This window comes from Anomaloglossus baeobatrachus, chromosome 5, assembly GCF_048569485.1.
Source record: "Anomaloglossus baeobatrachus isolate aAnoBae1 chromosome 5, aAnoBae1.hap1, whole genome shotgun sequence".
Lineage (NCBI taxonomy): Eukaryota > Metazoa > Chordata > Amphibia > Anura > Aromobatidae > Anomaloglossus > Anomaloglossus baeobatrachus.
Window position 1 is genome coordinate 375,252,403 of NC_134357.1, and position 23,797 is coordinate 375,276,199.

A 23,797-nucleotide genomic window follows, 5' to 3' on the forward strand; every position below is an offset into this window, starting at 1 on the left:
AATAGCTGCTGGGAAACCACTGTTATGGACAAGCAACAAGCAGAAAAGACTTGTTTGGGCTAAAGAACACAAGGAATGGACATTAGACCAGTGGAAATCTGTGCTTTGGTCTGATGAGATCTTTGGATCCAACCACCGTGTCTTTGTGCGATGCAGAAAAGGTGACCAGACGGACTCTACATGCCTGGTTCCCACCATGAAGCATGGAGGAGGAGGTGTGATGGTGTGGGGGTGCTTTGGTGACACCGTTGGGGATTTATTCAAAATTGAAGGCATACAGAACCAGCATGGCTACCACAGCATCTTGCAGCGGCATGCTATTCCATCCGGTTTGCGTTTAGTTGGACCAACATTTATTTTTCAACAGGACAATGACCCCAAACACACCTCTATGCTGTGTAAGGGCTATTTGACTAAGAAGGAGAGTGATGGGGTGCTACACCAGATGACCTGGCCTCCACAGTCACCAGACCTGGACCCAGTTGAGATGGTTTGGGGTGAGCTGGACTGCAGAGTGAAGGCAAAAGGGCCAACAAGTGCTAAGCATCTCTGGGAACTCCTTCAAGACTGTTGGAAGACCATTTCTGGTGACTACCTCTTGAAGCTCATCAAGAGTGTGCAAAGCAGTAATCCAAGCAAAAGGTGGCTACTTTGAAGAACCTAGAATATAAGACACATCTTCAGTTGTTTCACACTTTTTTTAAGTATTTCATTCCCCATGTTTTAATTCATAGTTTTGATGCCTTCAATGTGAATCTGCATACAAATCAGAGTGAAGAGGGGGTTAATGCCGCTCATCAGCCAAAATGAAGATGTAGCACGTTGATGTTATAAACGTATTTTCTTTGTCGCTCCATTGGGAGACCCAGACAATTGGGTGTATAGGCTATGCCTCCGGAGGCCGCACAAAGTATTACACTTAAAAGTGTTAAGCCCCTCCCCTTCTGCCTATACACCCCCCGTGCTCCCACGGGCTCTACAGTTTTTTGCTTTGTGCGAAGGAGGTCAGACATGCACGCACAGCTCCAGAGAGTGGTCAGCAGCAGCTGCTGACCATGTCGGATGGAAGAAAAGTGGGCCCATATAGAGCCCCCAGCATGCTCCCTTCTCACCCCACTCTTGTCGGCGGTGTTGTAAGGTTGAGGTATCCATTGCGGGTACGGAGGCTGGAGCCCACATGCTGTTTTCCTTCCCCATCCCCCTCAGGGCTCTGGTGGAAGTGGGATCCTATCGGTCTCCAGGCACTGAGACCGTGCTTCATCCACAACTCCTGTGGAGCCTGCTGGATAGGAGCCGGGTATCGTTCAGGGACATGGCCCTGCTACTTGGAGGTACTCTGTATCCCGGTGGGGACCGCGCACAGCAACACTCCAGCTTTGCTGGGTGTGCTAGTGCACCGGGGACCGCGGCGCTGACCGGGTTAATATGTGCCATTACACACTCAGCGTTGCTGAGTGTGTTTATGTATAGGGACTGCCGCACTGACCGCCGCTGCCATGGAAACACTGCGGCGCGGCTGGGACTTGTAGTGCGCCGGGGACTTCCACCCGGCCGCGCTTTTACGGCGGCCGCGTTTATTACTAGAGTCCCCGGCTTTTTGCGGCCTAGTTTCCTTTCCTCCCACCCCCAGCCCTGACAGGCAGGGGAAGGGCGGGACGCTGCACAGAACGAGCAGCACTGAGGGCTGGAGCATGCTTTGCATACTCCACCCCCCTCACTGTGCACAGTGCGGGCACCAGTTCCCGCACTTTCTGGGTCACGCCCACGGCTCCCTCCTCTCCTCAGGACGCCGGCAGCCATTCCTGTCAGCTCCTCGGACGCTGCAGAGGGGGACAAAGTCTGGGAGACCCAGGCAGGGACTCTGGTGGCCTCACAACCGCTTTAAGCGGGTGGTAAGCAGCACCTGTGGTGCTAGCCCCATTGTGCAGTAGTGTAACATTATATGTTTATTTTACACTGTATGGTGCACAGTTGATTTCTGGCGCCCACGAAAGGCAGGGGTGCCAAAACACAGGCTTATTATGTTGCCTGCGCCGCATGTACGACCCCGCTACCGGCAGGTTCCACTGACCCTCATTGTGTGCACTGTTCGGCCCCTGTGGCACTTGCTCAGCCAGAGCCTCTGCTAGGGGGGGCCCAGGGGGAGCCACCTGCTAACACTGTTCAGGTGACGGGGACGGAGTTTGCAAAACTCTGAGACTATGGCTAAGATACTAGAAGCCTTGCAGTCCAGGCCGGTATCTCAGCACAGGGACTCTGTTGAATCTTTGTTCCCTGGCCCACCTCAGCTGGACCAACAATGTCCTCCCGGGGTATCTCATGGATCCCAGGCTGAGGGTTCTGACACAGACCCCAGCCCCAGACCGACTAAGCGAGCTCGCTTAGATTTTCCCTCGACATCATCATATTGTGCAGGGTCTCAGAGGGGGGAATCTCTGGTTGATGATGCGGAGACAGCTGATCAGGATTCTGATCCTGAGGCCGCTCTCAATCTTGATACTCCGGACGGGGACGCCATAGTGAACGACCTTATTGCGTCCATCAATCGTATGTTGGATATTTCTCCCTCAGCTCCTCCGGTGGAGGAGTCAGCTTCTCAGCAGGAGAAATTCCGTTTCAGGTTTCCCAAGCGTACACCGAGTATGTTTCTGGACCACTCTGATTTCAGAGAGGCAGTCCAGAATCACCATGCTTGTCCAGATAAGCGTTTTTCTAAGCGCCTTAAGGATACACGTTATCCCTTTCCCCCTGACGTGGTCAAAAGTTGGGCTCAGTGTCCCAAAGTGGATCCTCCAATCTCCAGACTGGCAGCTAGATCCATACTTGCAGTGGAAGATGGGGCTTCACTCAAAGATGCCACTGACAGGCAGATGGAGCTCTGGTTGAAATCCATCTATGAAGCTATCGGCGCTTCTTTTGCCCCAGCATTCGCAGCCGTATGCGCGCTACAAGCTATCTCAGCAGGTCAAGCGCAAATTGACGCAGCCACACGCACGTCCGCGCCACAGGTGGCGTCCATAACCACTCAGACGTCGGCATTTGCGTCTTACGCTATTAATGCTGTCCTGGACTCTGCGAGCCGTACGGCGGTTGCAGCCGCCAATTCGGTGGTACTCCGCATGGCTTTGTGGCTACGGGAATGGAAGGCAGATTCTGTTTCCAAAAAGCGCTTAACCAGTTTGCCAATTTCTGGCGACCGATTGTTTGGCGAGCGTTTGGATGAAATCATCAAACAATCCAAGGGAAAGGATACATCCTTACCCCAGCCCAAACCGAACATACCCCAACAGAGGAAGGGGCAGTCGAGGTTTCGGTCCTTTCGGGGCGCGGGCAGGTCCCAATTCTCCTCGTCCAAAAGGCCTCAGAAAGATCAAAGGAACTCTGATGCATGGCGGTCTAAGTCACGTCCTAAAAAGACCACCGGAGGTGCCGCTACCAAAGCGGCTTCCTCATGACTTTCGGCCTCCTCACTCCGCATCCTCGGTCGGTGGCAGGCTCTCCCGCTTTTGCGACACCTGGCTGCCACGGGTAAAAGACCGTTGGGTGAGAGACATTCTGTCTCACGGTTACAAGATAGAGTTCACCTCTCGTCCCCCGACTCGATTCTTCAGGTCATCCCCGCCTCCCGAGCGAGCCGAGGCGCTTCTGCAGGCGCTGGGCACTCTGAAGGCAGAAGGAGTGGTGGTCCCTGTTCCTCTTCAGCAACAGGGCCACGGTTTTTACTCCAACTTGTTTGTGGTCCCAAAGAAGGACGGGTCTTTCCGACCTGTCCTGGACCTGAAACTTCTCAACAAACACGTAAAGACCAGGCGGTTCCGGATGGAATCCCTCCGCTCCGTCATCGCCTCAATGTCCCAAGGAGATTTCCTTGCATCGATCGATATCAAAGATGCTTATCTCCACGTACCGATTGCTCCAGAGCACCAGCGCTTCTTGCGCTTCGCCATAGAAAACGAACACCTGCAGTTCGTGGCACTGCCGTTCGGCCTGGCAACAGCCCCACGGGTTTTCACCAAGGTTATGGCTACTGTAGTAGCGGTCCTCCACTCTCAGGGTCACTCGGTGATCCCGTACTTGGACGATCTGTTGATCAAGGCACCCTCTCTAGAGGCATGCCAACACAGCCTCGACGCTACCCTGGAGACTCTCCAGAGTTTCGGGTGGATCATCAATTTTCCAAAGTCAAATCTGACACCGGCCCAATCGCTGACATACCTTGGCATGGAGTTTCATACCCTCTCAGCGATAGTGAAGCTTCCGCTGATCAAGCAGCGGTCACTACAGACAGGGGTACAATCTCTCCTTCAAGGTCAGTCACACACCTTGAGGCGCCTCATGCACTTCTTGGGGAAGATGGTGGCAGCAATGGAGGCAGTTCCTTTCGCGCAGTTTCACCTGCGTCCTCTTCAATGGGACATCCTACGCAAATGGTACAGGAAGCCGACGTCCCTCGACAGGAACGTCTCCCTCTCTCAGGCGACCAAAGCTTCCCTTCGGTGGTGGCTTCTTCCCACTTCATTATCGAAGGGGAAATCCTTCCTACCCCCATCCTGGGAGGTGGTCACGACGGACGCGAGTCTGTCAGGGTGGGGAGCAGTTTTTCTCCACCACAGGGCTCAGGGTACGTGGACCCAGCAAGAGTCCTCGCTTCAGATCAATGTTTTGGAAATACGGGCAGTGTATCTTGCCCTGAAAGCGTTCCAGCAGTGGCTGGAAGGCAAGCAGATCAGAATTCAGTCGGACAATTCCACAGCGGTGGCATACATCAACCACCAAGGCGGCACACGCAGTCGGCAAGCCTTCCAGGAAGTCCGGCGGATTTTGATGTGGGTGGAAGCCACGGCCTCCACCATCTCTGCAGTTCACATTCCAGGCGTGGAAAACTGGGAAGCAGATTATCTCAGTCGCCAGGGCCTGGACGCAGGGGAATGGTCCCTTCACCCGGACGTGTTTCAGGAGATCTGTTGCCGCTGGGGGGTGCCGGACGTCGACCTCATGGCGTCCCGGCACAACAACAAGGTCTCGGCATTCATGGCACGGTCTCAGGATCCCAGAGCTCTGGCGGCAGACGCCTTAGTTCAGGATTGGTCGCAGTTTCAGCTCCCTTATGTGTTTCCTCCGCTGGCACTGTTGCCCAGAGTGTTACGCAAGATCAGGGCCGACTGCCGCCGCGTCATCCTCGTCGCTCCAGACTGGCCGAGGCGGTCGTGGTACCCGGATCTGTGGCATCTCACGGTCGGCCAACCGTGGGCACTACCAGACCGACCAGACTTGCTATCTCAAGGGCCGTTTTTCCATCTGAATTCTGCGGCCCTCAACCTGACTGTGTGGCCATTGAGTCCTGGATCCTAGCGTCTTCAGGGTTATCTCAAGACGTCATTGCCACTATGAGACAGGCTAGGAAACCAACGTCCGCCAAGATCTACCACAGGACGTGGAAAATTTTCCTGTCGTGGTGCTCCGCTCAGGGTTTTTCTCCCTGGCCTTTTGCCTTGCCCACTTTTCTGTCCTTCCTTCAATCTGGACTGGAAAAGGGTTTGTCGCTCGGCTCCCTTAAGGGACAAGTCTCAGCGCTCTCTGTGTTTTTCCAGAAGCGCCTAGCCAGACTTCCACAGGTACGCACGTTCCTGCAGGGGGTTTGTCAAATCGTTCCTCCTTACAAGCGGCCGTTAGAACCCTGGGATCTGAACAGGGTACTGATGGTTCTTCAGAAACCACCATTCGAGCCAATGAGAGATATTTCTCTCTCACGCCTTTCGCAGAAAGTGGTTTTTCTAGTAGCAGTCACTTCACTTCGGAGAGTGTCTGAGCTAGCAGCGTTGTCGTGCAAAGCCCCCTTCCTGGTGTTTCACCAGGACAAGGTGGTTCTGCGTCCGGTTCCGGAATTTCTCCCTAAGGTGGTATCCCCCTTTCATCTCAATCAGGATATCTCCTTACCTTCTTTTTGTCCTCATCCAGTTCACCAATGTGAAAAGGATTTGCACTTGTTAGATCTGGTGAGAGCACTCAGACTCTACATTTCTCGTACGGCGCCCCTGCGCCGCTCGGATGCACTCTTTGTCCTTGTCGCTGGCCAGCGTAAAGGGTCACAGGCTTCCAAATCAACCCTGGCTCGGTGGATCAAGGAGCCAATTCTCGAAGCTTACCGTTCGGCTGGGCTTCCGGTTCCCTCAGGGCTGAAGGCCCATTCTACCAGAGCCGTGGGCGCGTCCTGGGCTTTGAGGCACCAGGCTACGGCTCAGCAGGTGTGTCAGGCGGCTACCTGGTCGAGCCTGCACACTTTCACGAAACCCTATCAGGTGCATACCTATGCTTCGGCGGATGCCAGCCTAGGTAGACGAGTCCTTCAGGCGGCGGTTGCCCACCTGTAGGAAGAGGCCGTTTTACGGCTCTCTTACGAGGTATTATTTTACCCACCCGGGGACTGCTTTTGGACGTCCCAATTGTCTGGGTCTCCCAATGGAGCGACAAAGAAGAAGGGAATTTTGTTTACTTACCGTAAATTCCTTTTCTTCTAGCTCCAATTGGGAGACCCAGCACCCGCTTCTGTTTTTTTGTGTACACATGTTGTTCATGTTGAATGGTTTCAGTTCTCCGATATTCCTTCGGATTGAAGTTACTTTAAACCAGTTTATAATTCTTTTTCCTCCTTCTTGCTTTTGCACCAAAACTGAGGAGCCCGTGGGAGCACGGGGGGTGTATAGGCAGAAGGGGAGGGGCTTAACACTTTTAAGTGTAATACTTTGTGCGGCCTCCGGAGGCATAGCCTATACACCCAATTGTCTGGGTCTCCCAATTGGAGCTAGAAGAAAAGGAATTTACGGTAAGTAAACAAAATTCCCTTCTTTTTATTCCATCGGTCTACGCGTTTCGAGGATATACCTCTTCTTCATGACCAGTGCATCAACATAGTATATATATATGTATATACTATGTTGATGCACTGATCCTGAAGAGGTATATCCTCGAAACGCGTAAACCGATGGAATAAAAGAATACGTTTATAACATAAACGTGCTACATCTTCATTTTGGCTGATGCGCGGCATTAACGCCCTCCTCACTCTGATTTGTATGCACATCCACGTGGGGCTGCAGCAGACGCCATCATCCTATGCTCTATCAGTGGTTGAGACTATCACAACCTCTTCAGGTGAGTGAGAGGGGAGCCAGCACGATCTGAAATTGGCATGCATCATATAAAAAGTGAAAATTCACAGATTTATTCCAACTGTACTACAATAAAAAAAAATGAGATTTTTAGCAAATAATTGATCAATTTTTTGAGCCACCCCTGCCAACGTCACGGCAAATCTCAATAGGGGGGTCCTACTCTACATTCTGTATTTCATGTGCCATGCGGCCTCCTAGATAAAGTTAAAAGCAGAACCATAATAGAGCACACATACCTGTAACCTGTATATAACCGCTTCTATGTTGCAAAAAAGGCACTTGTGGATAGAGACCAGCCCAGGTCCCAGCATGTGGAGCAAGCTCTGCACCATACCAGGACTATATCAGAACTGATCCTCCCAGTGCCAAACAGCAACCATTGATAAAGGCGGACCAGATCCAAGATGGTGCTTAATTAGCATTGCCTGTGGAAAGGGGTGAGGTAACTGAATCTGAACAGCTACCAACAGGAGGAATACATAGCAAACCAAAATCAGGCGTGCATGGCATGGTGGTGACCGGCCACCAGAATTTGTAGCATAACTACGACCAAACAGAGAGAGAGGGGAGCCAGCACGATCTGAAATTGGCATGCATCATATAAAAAGTGAAAATTCACAGATTTATTCCAACTGTACTATAATAAAAAAATGAGATTTTTAGCAAATAATTGATCAATTTTTTGAGCCACCCCTGCCAACGTCACGGCAAATCTCAATAGGGGGGTCCTACTCTACATTCTGTATTTCATGTGCCATGCGGCCTCCTAGATAAAGTTAAAAGCAGAACCATAATAGAGCACACATACCTGTAACCTGTATATAACCGCTTCTATACCGTAGTTATGCTACAAATCTGGTGTCTGACCAACACCATACCATGCACGCCTGATTTTGGTTTGCAATATATTCCTCCTGTTGGTAGCTGTTCAGACTCAGTTACCTCACCCCTTTCCACAGGCAATGCTAATTAAGCACCATTCTTGGATCTGGTCCGCCTTTATCAATGGTTGCTGTTTGACACTGGGAGGATCAGTTCTGATATAGTCCTGGTATGTGTAGGGCTTGCTCCACATGCTGGGACCTGGGCTGGTCTTTATCCACAAGTGCCTTTTTTGCAACATGGAAGCGGCTATATACAGGTTGCAGGTATGTGTGCTCCATTATGGTTCTGCTTTTAACTTTATCTATGAGGCCGCATGGCCCATGAAATACAGAATGTAGATTAGGACCCCCCTATTGAGATTTGCCGTGACGTTGGCAGGGGTGGCTCAACAAATTGATCAATTATTTGCTAAAAATCTCATTTTTTTATTATAGTACAGTTGGAATAAATTTGTGAATTTTCACTTTTTATATGATGCATGCCAATTTCAGATCGTGCTGGTTCCCTTTTTTTCTCTTCAGGTGAGTGTATTTTTCCTGATCTACCTCACTGATCTGTTGGTATTACACTATCAGCGCTCCTTATTTTTAAGTTTATACGTTTCAATGTGAATCTACAATTTTCAGAGTCATGTAAATAAAGAAAACTCTTTGAATGAGCAGGTGTGTCCAAACTTTTGGTCAGTATTGTACATCATACCCTACTTGGAGGAAAAGCATAACTTTCATGTTTAAAAGAAATGACTCAGAAATGTATATGTATTTTTGTTTTTATAAGGTTTGTGACCACTGATGTAATCCCACCAAACAGCTACATGGACCAGGCACCATCCCCTGCAGTTTGTACCCCGTCACACTATAACCTGTACCAGCAGAAGTGAGTTATCCTCTGTGTAATACACTGATGTACATATCCTAAATCATATTGCCTTTGCTTGTCATTCAATAGCTGGTAAAAGGGGAGCGTCCACACACTGGAATAATGACCCTTAAAGACTATAAAGTCCAGTAATGTTCAAAGGTGTGAAAAAAACTGCTGCAAAATAAAATGAATCAAAACTTCTTTTTTGACATTATTATTATTAGTTAACATGCAAAGTGAATAAACAAGAGAGATATCTAAATCAAATCAATATTTGCTTTGACCACACTTTGCCTTCAAGGTCACATCATTTCTTCTACTACACTTGTAAAAAGTCAGGGATTTTTGCAGGATTCTATTCAGGATTAACCAATTATTCCAAACAGGGGAGAATGATCATCATTTTCATATGTATACTGTATCATTCACCTGTGTAGGAGGCTTTAAACTGGGGGAGGAACAAACACTGCTTCATAGGTGAGATTGTTTAAGACCATTTCTTGTCACAGGTTATACACCTTGGCACGGTGGAGCACAGCAACAAGACACATCGCTGCTGAGTTCCTTTGAAAACAAGGCAAAGTTACTAGAAGTATTGAGGCTTGAAGCTGTTTTTGAAGGCGAAGGCTGGTCACAGCAAATATTGATTTGAATTGAAGCGCTCTTTTTTTCATTCACCTTAATTTACCTTAATTGATTGAAAACATCTTAGTGACCACCAATATGACTTAAAACTGAACTAAAATAGAAGTGACCTAGGCATCCTTCAATGGGTGAGAATGCAGCACGTCAGCTGTGCACTATAGCATCAGTCATGATCAGTATTGGCACTGAACATTGCCATTTAACCAATTAAATGCCACTGTCCATAGTGTCTACGGCATCTACAGTGCCTACAAGTATTATTCAACCCCCTGCAGATTTAGCAGGTTTACACATTCGGAATTAACTTGGCATTGTGACATTTGGACTTTAGATCAGCCTGGAAGTGTGAAATGCACTGCAGCAAAAAAGAATGTTATTTCTTTTTTTTTTTTTTTTTTAAATTGTGAAACGTATTCAGAGGGTCATTTATTATTCAACCCCTCAAACCACCAGAATTCTGTTTGGTTCCCCTAAAGTATTAAGAAGTATTTCAGGCACAAAGAACAATGAGCTTCACATGTTTGGATTAATTATCTCTTTTTCCAGCCTTTCTTCGGCGCTCCATTGGGAGACCCAGACGATTGGGTGTATAGCTACTGCCTCCGGAGGCCACACAAAGCATTACACTAAAAAGTGTAAGGCCCCTCCCCTTCTGGCTATACACCCCCCGTGGGATCACGGGCTGCTCAGTTTTCAAGCTTTGTGCGAAGGAGGTCAGACATCCACGCATAGCTCCACTGTTTAGTCAGCAGTAGCTGCTGACTATATCGGAGCAGAGCCTTATGGTTAAAGGAATGGAAAGCAGATTCTGCTTCCAAAAAATGCTTAACCAGTCTGCCATTATCTCAGGACAGGCTGTTTGGTGAGCAATTGGCGGAAATCATTAAACAGTCCAAGGGTAAGGACTCTTCCTTACCCCAGCCCAGATCAACCAAACCTCAGCAGTGGAAGGGACAGTCGAGGTTCCGGTCCTTTCGAGGTTCGGGCAGGACCCAATTCTCCTCGTCCAAAAGGACTCAGAAGGAGCAGAGGAGCTCAGATTCCTGGCGGACTCACTCAACAGTGAAGCTTCCGATGGACAAGCAGCGTTCACTACAGATAGGGGTGCACTCTCTCCTTCAAGGCCAGTCGCACCCCTTAAGACGCCTCATGCACTTCCTCGGGAAGATGGTGGCAGCAATGGAGGCAGTCCCGTTTGCGCAGTTTCATTTGCGTCCACTTCAATGGGACATTCTCCGCCAATGGGACGGGAAGTCGACGTCCTTGGACAGGAAAGTCTCCCTTTCCCAGACGGCCAAGGACTCTCTTCAATGGTGGCTTCTTCCCACCTCATTATCACAAGGAAGGTCCTTCCTACCCCCATCCTGGGCGGTGGTCACGACAGACGCGAGTCTGTCAGGGTGGGGAGCAGTTTTTCTCCACCACAGGGCTCAGGGTACGTGGACTCATCAGGAGTCCACCCTTCAGATCAATGTTCTGGAAATCAGGGCAGTGTATCTTGCCCTACAAGCCTTTCAGCCGTGGCTGGAAGGAAAGCAGATCCGAATTCAGTCGGACAACTCCACAGCGGTGGCATACATCAACCACCAAGGCGGGACACGCAGTCGGCAAGCCTTCCAGGAGGTCCGGCGGATTCTGATGTGGGTGGAGGCCACGGCCTCCACCATATCCGCAGTTCACATCCCCGGCGTAGAAAACTGGGAAGCGGACTTCCTCAGTCGCCAGGGTATGGACGCGGGGGAATGGTCCCTTCACCCGGACGTGTTTCAGGAAATCTGTCGCCGCTGGGGAAGGCCGGACGTCGACCTAATGGCGTCCCGGCACAACAACAAGGTCCCAACTTTCATGGCACGGTCTCGCGATCACAGAGCTCTAGCGGCAGACGCCTTAGTGCAAGATTGGTCGCAGTTCCAACTGCCCTATGTGTTTCCCCCTCTGGCACTCTTGCCCAGAGTGCTACGCAAGATCAGGTCCGATTGCCGCCGCGTCCTACTCGTCGCCCCAGACTGGCCGAGAAGGTCGTGGTATCCGGATCTGTGGCATCTCACGGTCGGCCAACCGTGGGCGCTACCAGACCGGCCAGACTTACTGTCACAAGGGCCGTTTTTCCATCTGAATTCTGCGGCCCTGAACCTGACTGTGTGGCCATTGAGTCCTGGATACTAGCATCTTCAGGATTATCTCAAGGGGTCGTGGCCACCATGAGACAGGCTAGGAAGCCCACGTCTGCTAGGATCTACCACAGAACGTGGAAGATTTTCTTATCCTGGTGCTCGGCACAGGGAGTGTCCCCCTGGCCATTTGCATTGCCTACCTTTCTTTCCTTCCTGCAATCTGGTTTGGAAAAAGGCTTATCGCTCGGTTCCCTTAAAGGGCAAGTCTCAGCGCTATCGGTATTTTTTCAAAAGCGTCTAGCACGACTTCCTCAGGTACGCACGTTCCTGCAGGGGGTTTGTCACATCGTCCCTCCGTACAAACGACCGTTAGATCCATGGGATCTGAACAGGGTACTAGTTACTCTCCAGAAGCCGCCCTTCGAGCCTCTGAAGGATGTTTCACTTTCTCGGCTCTCACAGAAAGTGGCTTTTCTGGTTGCGGTCACGTCTCTTCGGAGGGTGTCCGAGCTGGCAGCGCTGTCATCCAAAGCTCCCTTCCTGGTTTTTCACCAGGACAAGGTGGTGCTCCGCCCGATTCAGGAGTTTCTCCCTAAAGTGGTATCCTCTTTTCATCTCAATCAGGATATCTCCTTACCTTCCTTTTGTCCTCATCCGGTTCATCGGTATGAAAAGGATTTGCATTTGTTGGATCTCGTGAGAGCACTCAGGATCTACATTTCCCGCACGGCGCCCTTGCGCCGCTCGGATGCACTCTTTGTCCTTGTCGCTGGTAAGCGCAAAGGATCGCAGGCTTCAAAATCCACCCTGGCTCGATGGATCAAAGAACCAATTCTTGAAGCCTACCGTTCTGCTGGGCTTCCGGTTCCATCAGGGTTGAAGGCCCATTCTACCAGAGCCATGGGTGCGTCCTGGGCATTACGACACCAGGCTACGGCTCAACAGGTGTGCCAGGCAGCTACCTGGTCGAGTCTGCACACTTTCACCAAACATTATCAGGTGCATACCTACGCTTCGGCGGACGCCAGCCTAGGTAGAAGAGTCCTGCAGGCGGCGGTTGCCTCCTCGTAGGAGAGGGCTGTTTTGCAGCTCTAACTTGAGGTATTACTTTACCCACCCAGGGACTGCTTTTGGACGTCCCAATCGTCTGGGTCTCCCAATGGAGCGCCGAAGAAGAAGGGAATTTTGTTACTTACCGTAAATTCCTTTTCTTCTAGCTCCAATTGGGAGACCCAGCACCCGCCCTGTTTCCTTCGGGATTTTTGGTTTTTTCGGGTACACATGTTGTTCATGTTGAACGGTTTCAGTTCTCCGATGTTACTTCGGATTGAATTTGTTTAAACCAGTTATTGGCTTTCCTCCTTCTTGCTTTAGCACTAAAACTGAGCAGCCCGTGATCCCACGGGGGGTGTATAGCCAGAAGGGGAGGGGCCTTACACTTTTTAGTGTAATGCTTTGTGTGGCCTCCGGAGGCAGTAGCTATACACCCAATCGTCTGGGTCTCCCAATTGGAGCTAGAAGAAAAGGAATTTACGGTAAGTAACAAAATTCCCTTCTTTCTGACTAATTAAGACCCTCCCCAAACTTGTGAACAGCACTCATACTTGGTCAACATGGGAAAGACAAAGGAGCATTCCAAGGCCATCAGAGACAAGATCGTGGAGGGTCACAAGGCTGGCAAGGGGTACAAAACCCTTTCCAAGGAGTTGGGCCTACCTGTCTCCACTGTTGGGAGCATCATCCGAAAGTGGAAGGCTTATGGAACTACTGTTAGCCTTCCACGGCCTGGACAGCCTTTGAAAGTTTCCACCCGTGCCAGGCTTGTCCGAAGAGTCAAGGCTAACCCAAGGACAACAAGGAAGGAGCTCCGGGAAGATCTCATGGCAGTGGGGACATTGGTTTTAGTCAATACCATAAGTAACGTACTCCACCGCAATGGTCTCCGTTCCAGACGAGCCCGTAAGGTACCTTTACTTTCAAAGCATCATGTCAAGGCTCGTCTATAGTTTGCTCATGATCACTTGGAGGACTCTGAAACAGACTGGTTCAAGGTTCTCTGGTCTGATGAGACCAAGATCGAGATCTTTGGTGCCAACCACACACGTGACGTTTGGAGACTGGATGGCACTGCATACGACCCCAAGAATACCATCCCTACAGTCAAGCATGGTGGTGGCAGCATCATGCTGTGGGGCTGTTTCTCAGCCAAGGGGCCTGGCCATCTGGTCCGCATCCATGGGAAGATGGCTAGCACAGCCTACCTGGAGATTTTGGCCAAGAACCTCCGCTCCTCCATCAAGGATCTTAAGATGGGTCGTCATTTCATCTTCCAACAAGACAACGACCCAAAGCACACAGCCAAGAAAACCAAGGCCTGGTTCAAGAGGGAAAAAAATCAAGGTGTTGCAGTGGCCTAGTCAGTCTCCTGACCTTAACCCAATTGAAAACTTGTGGAAGGAGCTCAAGATTAAAGTCCACATGAGACACCTAAAGAACCTAGATAACTTGGAGAAGATCTGCATGGAGGAGTGGGCCAAAATAACTCCAGAGACCTGTGCCGGCCTGATCAGGTCTTATAAAAGGCGATTATTACCTGTAATTGCAAACAAGGGTTATTCCACAAAATATTAAACCTAGGGGTTGCATTATAATTGACCCACACTTTTATGTTGAAAATTTTATTAAAATTTAACTGAGTAACATAACTTGTTGGTTTGTAAGATTTATGCATCTGTTAATAAATCCTGCTCTTGTTTGAAGTTTGCAGGCTCTAACTTATTTGCATCTTATTAAAGCCTGCTAAATCTGCAGGGGGTTGAATACTACTTGTAGGCACTGTAGATGGTTAACAGAGTGTGGGGTATCCTCTTTAACCCCATCTGCATCCTGAGATCATGATCACTGCTAAATAACGGCTTTAGAGTCTGCCGACTATATTAACCTGTTCAGAGGTTAGCAACATTTAGGTGGTAAAAATAACTTTTTTCTTTCCTGTCATGCCACTTTGCATTAATTCCTGACAAGCACCTGAAGGGTTAATAAACTACCTGCCAGCAGTTTTCAATATGTTGAGGGATGGTCTTTTTAAAATAGCATCACTTTTGGGGGTTATCCAATATATCAGTCCCCCAAAGTCACTTCAAACCTGAATATGACTTTAAAAAAATAAGTTTTGTAAATGTCCTTGAGAAAATGAAAAATTACAGAAAACATTTAAAAACAGTTAAAGAACATTTTACAAATTATATTGATGACCAATGAAAAGTTACTGTCACGAGATGGCGCCTTGGGACCATATTGGCGTTGGTAAAAGGTGATACCACCAGAAGGGGACTATATGACGGGGCAGGGGAATTAGATTTAAAGCACCATTCCAGCGCTGAAGAAAATAATAACGCTGGAGTGATGCTTTAACTATTTTGTGTGGTGTGACAAAATTAAACTGGTAATTATTCAAAGTTTGAAAATTTCCTAATTTTTCGAAATTAGTAAAATTTCTGATAGGTGTCGCATTTATTTATAAAAAATATCGGCCTAAATGTGCCATTATCATAAAATGAATGTCACTAAAAACAATCTCCAAATCACCCGGATATGTTAAAATATTGCAGAGTTCTTGCCACATAAAGTGATGCATGTCAGATTTGAAAAATCTGGGCTGGTCACTTAGGGGTTAAAACAAATGAGCACTTCTATTGTTAAAAACATTCTTACTTTGCAGAAATTTTTCCACACCTGCATAAACGTTTTCACAGTACTGCAGTTAAGGCTAGGTTCACATTTCCATTGTTTTGCATCAGTCACATGCTTGAACGATTGTGACTGTTGCGTTGTACAACGGGTGACAAGAATTTAAATTCATTGTCACAAGAAAGCGGATTCCGTTGTAAAACGAGTGATCGTTCACAATAGCCGGCCGCTGGCTTTTGAGAGCGATCAGCTGATCTCCCAGCGGCTGGCTTCTGTGAACGATCAGCTGATCGGCCGGCAGCCGATTTCTGTGAGCGATCAGCTGATTTACCGGCCGCCAGCTTTTGAGAGCGACTGATCGCTCTCAAAAGCCGGCAGCCGGGAGAACAGCTGATCGCTCACAGAAGGCGGCTGCCGGGTGATAAACTGATGGTTCGGCCGCCGAGAGAAAGCATGCGCAGCGAAATCAAAAGGATTCTGTTGCTCAAAAAATGTTACAAGCTGCGTTCCTGCCGTCCGACGGTCAGTCGTTCCACGACTGATCAGTCTGGCGGCGGATGCAGAGCAATCCGCCGCTCATTCAAGTCTATGGGAACAACGGAATCCGCCAAACGGATTGCATTGTTTATCAGAGCGGCGGATTGTGACTGATCATAAACAGAAATGTGATCCTAGCCTAATGTAGCATCCAGGCAAAGTCATCCATGCCTCCTCAAAGGAATTCTTACTTCTGTTGATAGACAGTGGTGCAATGAGCTGTAATCCCAGGTGAAGTGTTTTTAAGTTGGAGGAGGCTGAGTGATCTTGTCCCGTGCCCACTACAAAACTGATTTTTCCAGAAATAAGTTTTCTGACTAGGTGAGGATGAGGTAATAAAATAAAATATCCTCCGAGACCGGCACAGCTCTCACTGCTGTGTCCCCCGCCAACATCCGTGGAGGGTGTGATTTTCACTTATAAAGAGCAGCTGCTGATTGTCTGCCGCCTTAATGTTCCTTCTGAGCTGCCTTCTTATCGCTTTCATCACAATCTGAAGAATTGGAAGTTAATAAATATTACATCTTGTCATTATCTGAAGGAGGGGTCATGAAACTGCAGTTTCTTATGAAATGGGATGTGCCTCCCTTTTTATCCATACTGTAATCAATTTTCCTTCTTCCCTGCAGTCCTGACTCTGTTTTGGATCCTGACGGCGACTTTGACCTAGATGATAGTATGGATGTGGCACGGCATGTGGAAGAGCTGCTCCGGAGACCCATGGATAACAGCCAGTGGATTCCTCATGCCCAATCCTGATGTAGTCCTAACCTGCACCTCACTGCCTCCAAAAATCAAAATGTGAATTGTTTTCACAAAATTTAATTTTGGTATTTTGTGCATGGTGATCAGTAGGTTTTATTTTTTTTTGTTTATTTTATGGTACTTTTTTGACAAAAAAAAACTATCTCACATTTTACTCTATTACCCATTCTGGGTGTGGTGATGCCCTGGCCGCCTTTTTTCTGAAGATAAGTCATTGTGCTTTACCCTGCAGCACAGGAGGAGACTCAATCTTCAGTTCCATCCACACGTTGTCTATGGCGTTACGTAATAGTGTTGTAATGGACAGGAACTGAGAACATTGAGCCTCCCATCCTAAAATGCCCTTATGGCTGCCACCTGGTGTTATGACAAGAGAGGATTACCCTACGTTATTGGGTAAAAATAGGTCATACAGAGGGTGAACAACCTCTTTACTTATTTTGTTTGGGATTTTTATCTTTGTGTCAGTATATAACCCTTACACTCTTTGAGTGGATTGTGAAACGTTGCAAAACGATCAGCCACAAGCAGTGTAAAGGCCGTAGTCAGCGGAGATTCGGATCAAGCTAATGTCAATCATGTTTACTTCACGATATGTAGAGCATTCTCCTCCATATCTGAGCCCCGGTGCGGAACGGGTGAGAAGAGAGAGCTAATATAAATGAACCCAACTTAGGAGTAATCAGGGTTTTAAGTTTATTTAACATTAAAAATATATATATAAAAATCTATATATATATACTTCAAAATATAACTAATTATATGAAATGTTTCTATTTTATTACTTTTATTTTTGTCTCCACTTTTCTGAAACTGCTTCGTTGATATTGAGGACTTTATCAAAAGACCTCCAGAAATGTATTATTCTAATACATTATTTCAACCACAAGAAAAGGGCAGCATGGCGAGTGATAAACACAAGAGGAATCTTCTCATGATTTTACATAGTCTGGTCCTGTGAGATTTCTGACAATAGAAAAATGACCTGCAATCATCTTTACCGCTTTCCTCTGAACTGTACAGGACAGCTACATTCTTAATTCCCATCAGAGACCCATTTTAATCTTTACCGTTTCCTAGCAGTGCCCAAGAAATAGCTCCAGCAATGTCAGTCGGGTGCAGTATATCATGGCACACCCTTCAGTACTACAGAGAGGGTCAAAATGCCCTCTCCAGTAGATGCATGGTGATCTGTAAAATAGTGGCTTCTGTTATAACATTTTCAGATATAGTTCTAGGTTTATCAAACATCTGCGTAGATGACCCCCAGAGTGCTGCCCCCTTAGGCTCAGGCTACATGGCCTGCACACTACAACAGCATCATGGCGTTTTCACAATGCACCACAGTTTTTTCCTATGAAACCAGGTTAGATTTTAAAGGGCTGCAAGTTTGCCCTCAACTTTGTGTTCCCTAGGGAAAAATTAAGTCTGCCTTGTGGTAGTTCTTCTATTTTACCATGACTTGTGTACTAGCACTTAGCACTAACGTTAAAGGGCAGGTTCACTTTTGAAACCAATTTCTTTTATTGTCCCAGTATGTATAAAATTAATTATTAAGCATTAGAGATGAGTGAACCCGAGGTTTGAGGTTCGTACCAAACCCAGACATTACACACAAAAAACAAAATAGAGTTCGGGTTCAGAGTTTGGGTGCTTTACGTATGCAAACCATTTGCGTGACCATCGCTGTACTCTGGTACGCTCAGTGCTTGGCCCTGTGCGAGCCACTTGCAGTGTTTGATTGATTGGCTCTCACTGGGCGTAATAACGTGATCGGATGTGGTGTGTACAAAAAAAAAGAAAAAAATCCCACCACCCCTAGCAGTGATGTGTTTGTCTGGCTGCATGTGGGCGTAGACCCACACTGCCCAATTAGTGACTTCCATTGGGGTCCAGGTCCCAAACTAAACTTTATCTGAAGTCCTGCTCAACCTGCCAAATCGCACTTCCATGGGTTCACTCATTGGTATTAAGCATCATTGCAGATAAATTACACACTAATATAGCCTCATTAATATTGCCATCCATTAATTTTCTGCTTTTGGTTGCCAAATGTGTATTACCAAGAAAAAGGGACTAGTGACTCAGTATGACTACAGGACCAGACAGGTTGTTGTAGTCTGGTACTATGGAGGCACAGGTCGACAGTGGGTCCTTTAAGATTTTTAATTGGATTTTAGTTGAGAATATTTTAGGAACAAAAGAATTGTTACAATGGTGTATATTACCTTTTAATTTAAAGGGATTGTTCCATAAGCGATATATTCCCCCTAACCACAGGATAGATGATAAATGAATGATTGCTAGGTGTCCAGCTACTGAGACATCTACTAATTTTGATACAGGGAGTCCAAAGTCCCCTTTGTGAGTGAAACATTGATGATCATGTGTGACCACTGTCCTAAACATCTATGCAGTCAGCTCGCTAGTACCTAATTCACACAGAGGATTTTGGGCCTCCAGTTCCAGTGATTGGTGGGAGTGCTGCCAGCGATAATACTTTTAGCATCTGTCCTATGGCTAGTTGATATATTATTTGTGGGACACCTTTAATGGTCGCTTTTAGTAAAGTATGACCTAAATTTTGAAATCCTGACTTGGTGGGTAAGGTTGGCAATTAACCAGAGCCAAGGTAACATGTTTTTATAGCTGTGCAAAAATTTGAAAAGTGACGCGATCTCAATGAACAGCTCATTGAATTTTCATTTGCCCAAAAATTTATAATTATTCCTCTAATTATTTACTCTGTATCTTTAGCAAATGGCCATTTTGCACAATCACGCTCCATGATATATGGTAATGGTGTATGATTTACTATTGTGCCACCAGCTGGTCGCTTTTTATACAAAAGATTTTCTATTTCCTACTTTCCTCAGGATAGTAAGTGCACTCATAATCTACTTCTTGTGTTATGTTAGGAGGGCAGATTATGTAAACTCGGCAGCGTCATAAGAATGGCCTTACTTGTAAAATGAAGCCGACGATCGTGGTCCAGGTAACAAGAGGATAGTTGCTACCCAGACCTCTAATATGAAGGCGAGGTTGGGGGAAAAAGCTAATCGACTAATTTTGTAAAACAGCGCCACTCTTGTCTATGGGCCATGCCTGGCATTGCAGCTCGGGTCTGTATCAGAATGAAGCCCAGTTGTTAATACCATGCAGAGTGGAAAAAACAAAAGTCTGACTGTTCCTGGGGAAATATTTTACCTTTACACCCCTTAATCTTTGTAGATTTGGGAGCAGAAGCAGTACACTGGTGGTCAGGTAATAGGTATAGTTGGTTTTATAGAAGATACAGCTAGTATCTAGTTCCCATTTTATAGATTTTAATACAGTTTGCATAGTTTTATGGAAAAAATGACACATTTAAGCCCCCATACTTATTTTGACTGGCTGACCATCTGATGTGTATGGGGCATCCTGACTCTTCTCCAACAGATTGTCATTTTGTTTTCAGAGGACATAAGCTGCAGCCAGAAGTGTCTGGCAGAGGCTTTGTCTTGTATGTTAGGAAGTCGGGTGACAGCTATCTCTTGTATGGCTAGCTTTAGTTTCTATGTCTGGATAGCCATGAAATTAATCGGTGTGAGGTATAGCACCCAACATAAATTCTTGAATATACCAAAAAAACAACTGTGACTCTGAAGCCACTTTGCACATTATCATCATAGAGCCCAGCGCTTATTATCTATGTTATATAAGAAAAGCCATGTAGAAAGATACATTTATATATATTTTTAATAAGTAGAAAGTCACATCATCCTCTTTCTGATAGTATAATATAAACAAAAAAATGTAAATGCTGTTATAACAAAATGGTAAATCACATCTAATTTATCCTTATACTGGAATACAGTCATACACTTCTCATTCCAAAGAATACACATATATGTGATCATGAGTGATGGATTAGGTATCGGATAGCTGGGGGGTAGGGGTACCTAGGTCATCCATTCACCCTACACTTGTGATGGGGCCGATGGTGGTCCTAAGCCAATCAGTAGCACTAACTTCTTTTCTTCACTTTTCATGAACAATCTGATTCATGCAACTGACTCAGATGGGGATGATATGTCTTGACTGCTATCGAAATACTTGTCCCCTTAAAGGGAATATCACCAGGATTTTGCCTTGTAAGCTGAGGACAGCATGCTGCGAGAGTTAAAAAAGTAAAAACATCTGTGTTTCTCTTATGTGTCCCAGATATTGTTTACCTATACTAAAGAGTTTATTGCTCTGTAATTAACATTGGTGTGACTCTGCCTTGTGCAGAAGTCCACCATGAGGGAGCATGGTGATTGGGCAAGCTGTGATTGACACCTCACAGTGAAAGCACAATCTGTATTGAGAGCCTGGTGTGGAAGGGGAGGCTCAATCAGGTCTGCTACACTCAATTCTGACAAAGTCAGAACAGCTGCACACAGTAATCAGAGATAAACATGGTTAGTTACTGAATCATTTTGCCTACAGCATGCTGCTCTCTAAAGTAGCAAAAACCTGGTGAGCGATCCCCTTTAACTACCACTTGTACAATTATGATTTAACTTTGGAGACAGGTAGCACTAGTTGCTAGCTATAGCATGCCATACGACAACCATTTTTTGAGTGTGGTTGACTGATAGCACATCTCCAGTAACCTAGAAGGGTATTTTATCTAAGTCCAATTTGCCACTGATAGAAAAAACAAGCCTGGCTCACTATCTTAGTTGGGTGCTCTGGAGAAAAAAACAACTGCAGAAAATTACATGTAACTCCGGCACTCCTTAGAAAAAATGTATAGAGTCTTGGGTGGTGCTGATTACGTTTTTATTAAACAAAGGAATGAAGTCTGTCCCAACGTTTCGGTCTAAATCTGACCTTTATCAAGGGATCTATCAGACTAGAGAATTGTAGGGACTAGAATGAACATGCACCAATGTATGACACGTGTAGTAGTCAACCGCGTCTAACACTAGGGTTCGGTACTCTTGTGACCGTATAACTCAGGTTATGTGCCGCGCTCATTGCACAAGAAAAGACGTGTCTTGTTGGCAGAGCCTTGAGAGGCAGGATACTATGTATATTCTGATTTCTCAGCGTTGGAATCACATTCCCTGTAGTATCAGTTAGAGGTAAAGACCATGTATTTTCGGTCAGGTAATAAAGAAGGTAATGTGACTATTCTCTGTCACATGGGATAATAGAATATTTAATGTGGAAAGCCACAATGGCAAAACTTCGGTGGCATCAGGAGAAGGATCATATGTCCTGGTACTGGGCGACAGAACAGCTGCATCCGGTCCACACTGTTCCACCCGGACACAGGCACAGTCCAGCGCTTGTCACAATAGCCCTGTCCCCCTGACGTGTTCCCACAGGCATTACCTGATTAGACTTGCAGCTGTTCTGTCGCCCAGTACCAGGACATATGATCCTTCTCCTGATGCCACCGAAGTTTTGCCATTGTGGCTTTCCACATTAAATATTCTATTATCCCATGTGACAGAGAATAGTCACATTACCTTCTTTATTACCTGACCGAAAATACATGGTCTTTACCTCTAACTGATACTACAGGGAATGTGATTCCAACGCTGAGAAATCAGAATATACATAGTATCCTGCCTCTCAAGGCTCTGCCAACAAGACACGTCTTTTCTTGTGCAATGAGTGCGGCACATAACCTGAGTTATACGGTCACAAGAGTACCGAACCCTAGTGTTAGACGCGGTTGACTACTACACGTGTCATCCATTGGTGCATGTTCATTCTAGTCCCTACAATTCTCTAGTCTGATAGATCCCTTGATAAAGGTCAGATGTAGACCGAAACGTTGGGACAGACTTCATTCCTTTGTTTAATAAAAACGTAATCAGCACCACCCAAGACTCTATACATTTTTTCTAAGGAGTGCCGGAGTTACATGTAATTTTCTGCAATTTGCCACTGAGACAGGAACGCCATATTGTCTCTTTGTCAAACCCAAAAATCCCGTTTTAATAATGTAATGTATTGAAGTTGGTTTCCAGACTTTAGACTATAATAAGGATATGTGTGAACAGGGCCTTATTTTTGTAAGTAATGGCATTCTCAGTTCATTCAAGTCAGTTCAGGAACGGAGTCCTTAAAGTAACTAAATTTCGTAAGGATGGTAATAAATGATAGTAGAAATGGTATATGTTTCCTAAACTTTCACTTTTTTACAAAACTGTTTGATTACTGTGTAGACTTTTTAACATCCCTGGATTGCTGCCATATATTGAAAGATCTGAGAGCAAGTTTGGTCGGGAAATGCCACACACTTCTGTCCGTGCCTTTCTTTAATAAAATTGTTATGACTCGTGCAATTTTTGAACTCTATTTAAGCTCTCCATATCTCATCTTGTTGGTTGGTTGTTTTTTTTTCTTTTTACTTTTTCATGTTTTGTTTTATGGCAACACCACTTTCTTCAAAGATGGCATCCTTTTTCAAATAGCTACCATGTAACAGGAGGCAGATTATCCTCCTGCGAGTTCACACCCAGAGCATAGCAGAAATAGCCTCACTTCTCATATACAATATTTTTTTTATTTTTTTTATTTTTTTAAGCTACTGTGTACAGTATATGTATATTTTAGTTATAGGTTCAGCAATGGCAGGAAAGGTTTTTTTTTTAATCATTGAACTAGTAATCTGTTAAATGTTTTCTTTGTTTCTAAGGGTTTTTTTGTATTCTTTCCTAGAATTCAGTACTCAAAAAATATATATATATATATATTGGCCATCGAAAAGATTGATAGAAATTGGCCAAAAACGTGGTAGTCCATGCCATATTTTGACTGTAGTTATCCATAAATTCTGGAAATATTCAGCAAGTCAGAACAAGACTTAGTCCAGGGCTTCTTCTATTTGGTTAGTGTTTGCCTTATATTAAAGAAATATTCCTCTGCTGACTCCTATTAGGCTATGTTCACACGGAGATTTCATGAGGATGTTTCTTGGAGAGGATACTCCAGTTAAAAACGCTTGAAAAACTTTTCCTATTCATTTCAATATTAATTTGCTTTGCTATTTTAAAATTAAAAAAGAAAAAAAAAACCTTGTGGGGGGGGGTGAATATTCATGTTATTTTTTGGATGTGGATTTCTCCTAGAATCTTCTGTACACTT

The 23,797-nt window shown here is 46.1% G+C and overlaps 1 protein-coding gene across 3 annotated transcripts in view; it reads left to right on the plus strand.

Moving 5' to 3' along the window:
• The window catches only part of LOC142311508 (signal transducer and activator of transcription 5B), a 274,739-nt gene extending 253,308 nt beyond the window's left edge, over positions 1–21,431 (plus strand). For 2 of the 3 annotated variants that reach the window (XM_075350010.1, XM_075350009.1), the window contains 2 exons: positions 8,835–8,933; positions 16,534–21,431. In XM_075350010.1, the coding sequence (XP_075206125.1) occupies positions 8,835–8,933; positions 16,534–16,663 (229 nt within the window). In that variant the 3' untranslated portion in view covers positions 16,664–21,431. Of the gene's footprint in view, positions 1–8,834; positions 8,934–16,533 lie in introns of those variants that run through there. The other variant, XM_075350011.1, reaches the window with a different exon arrangement.
• The last annotated feature ends 2,366 nt before the right edge of the window (positions 21,432–23,797 follow it).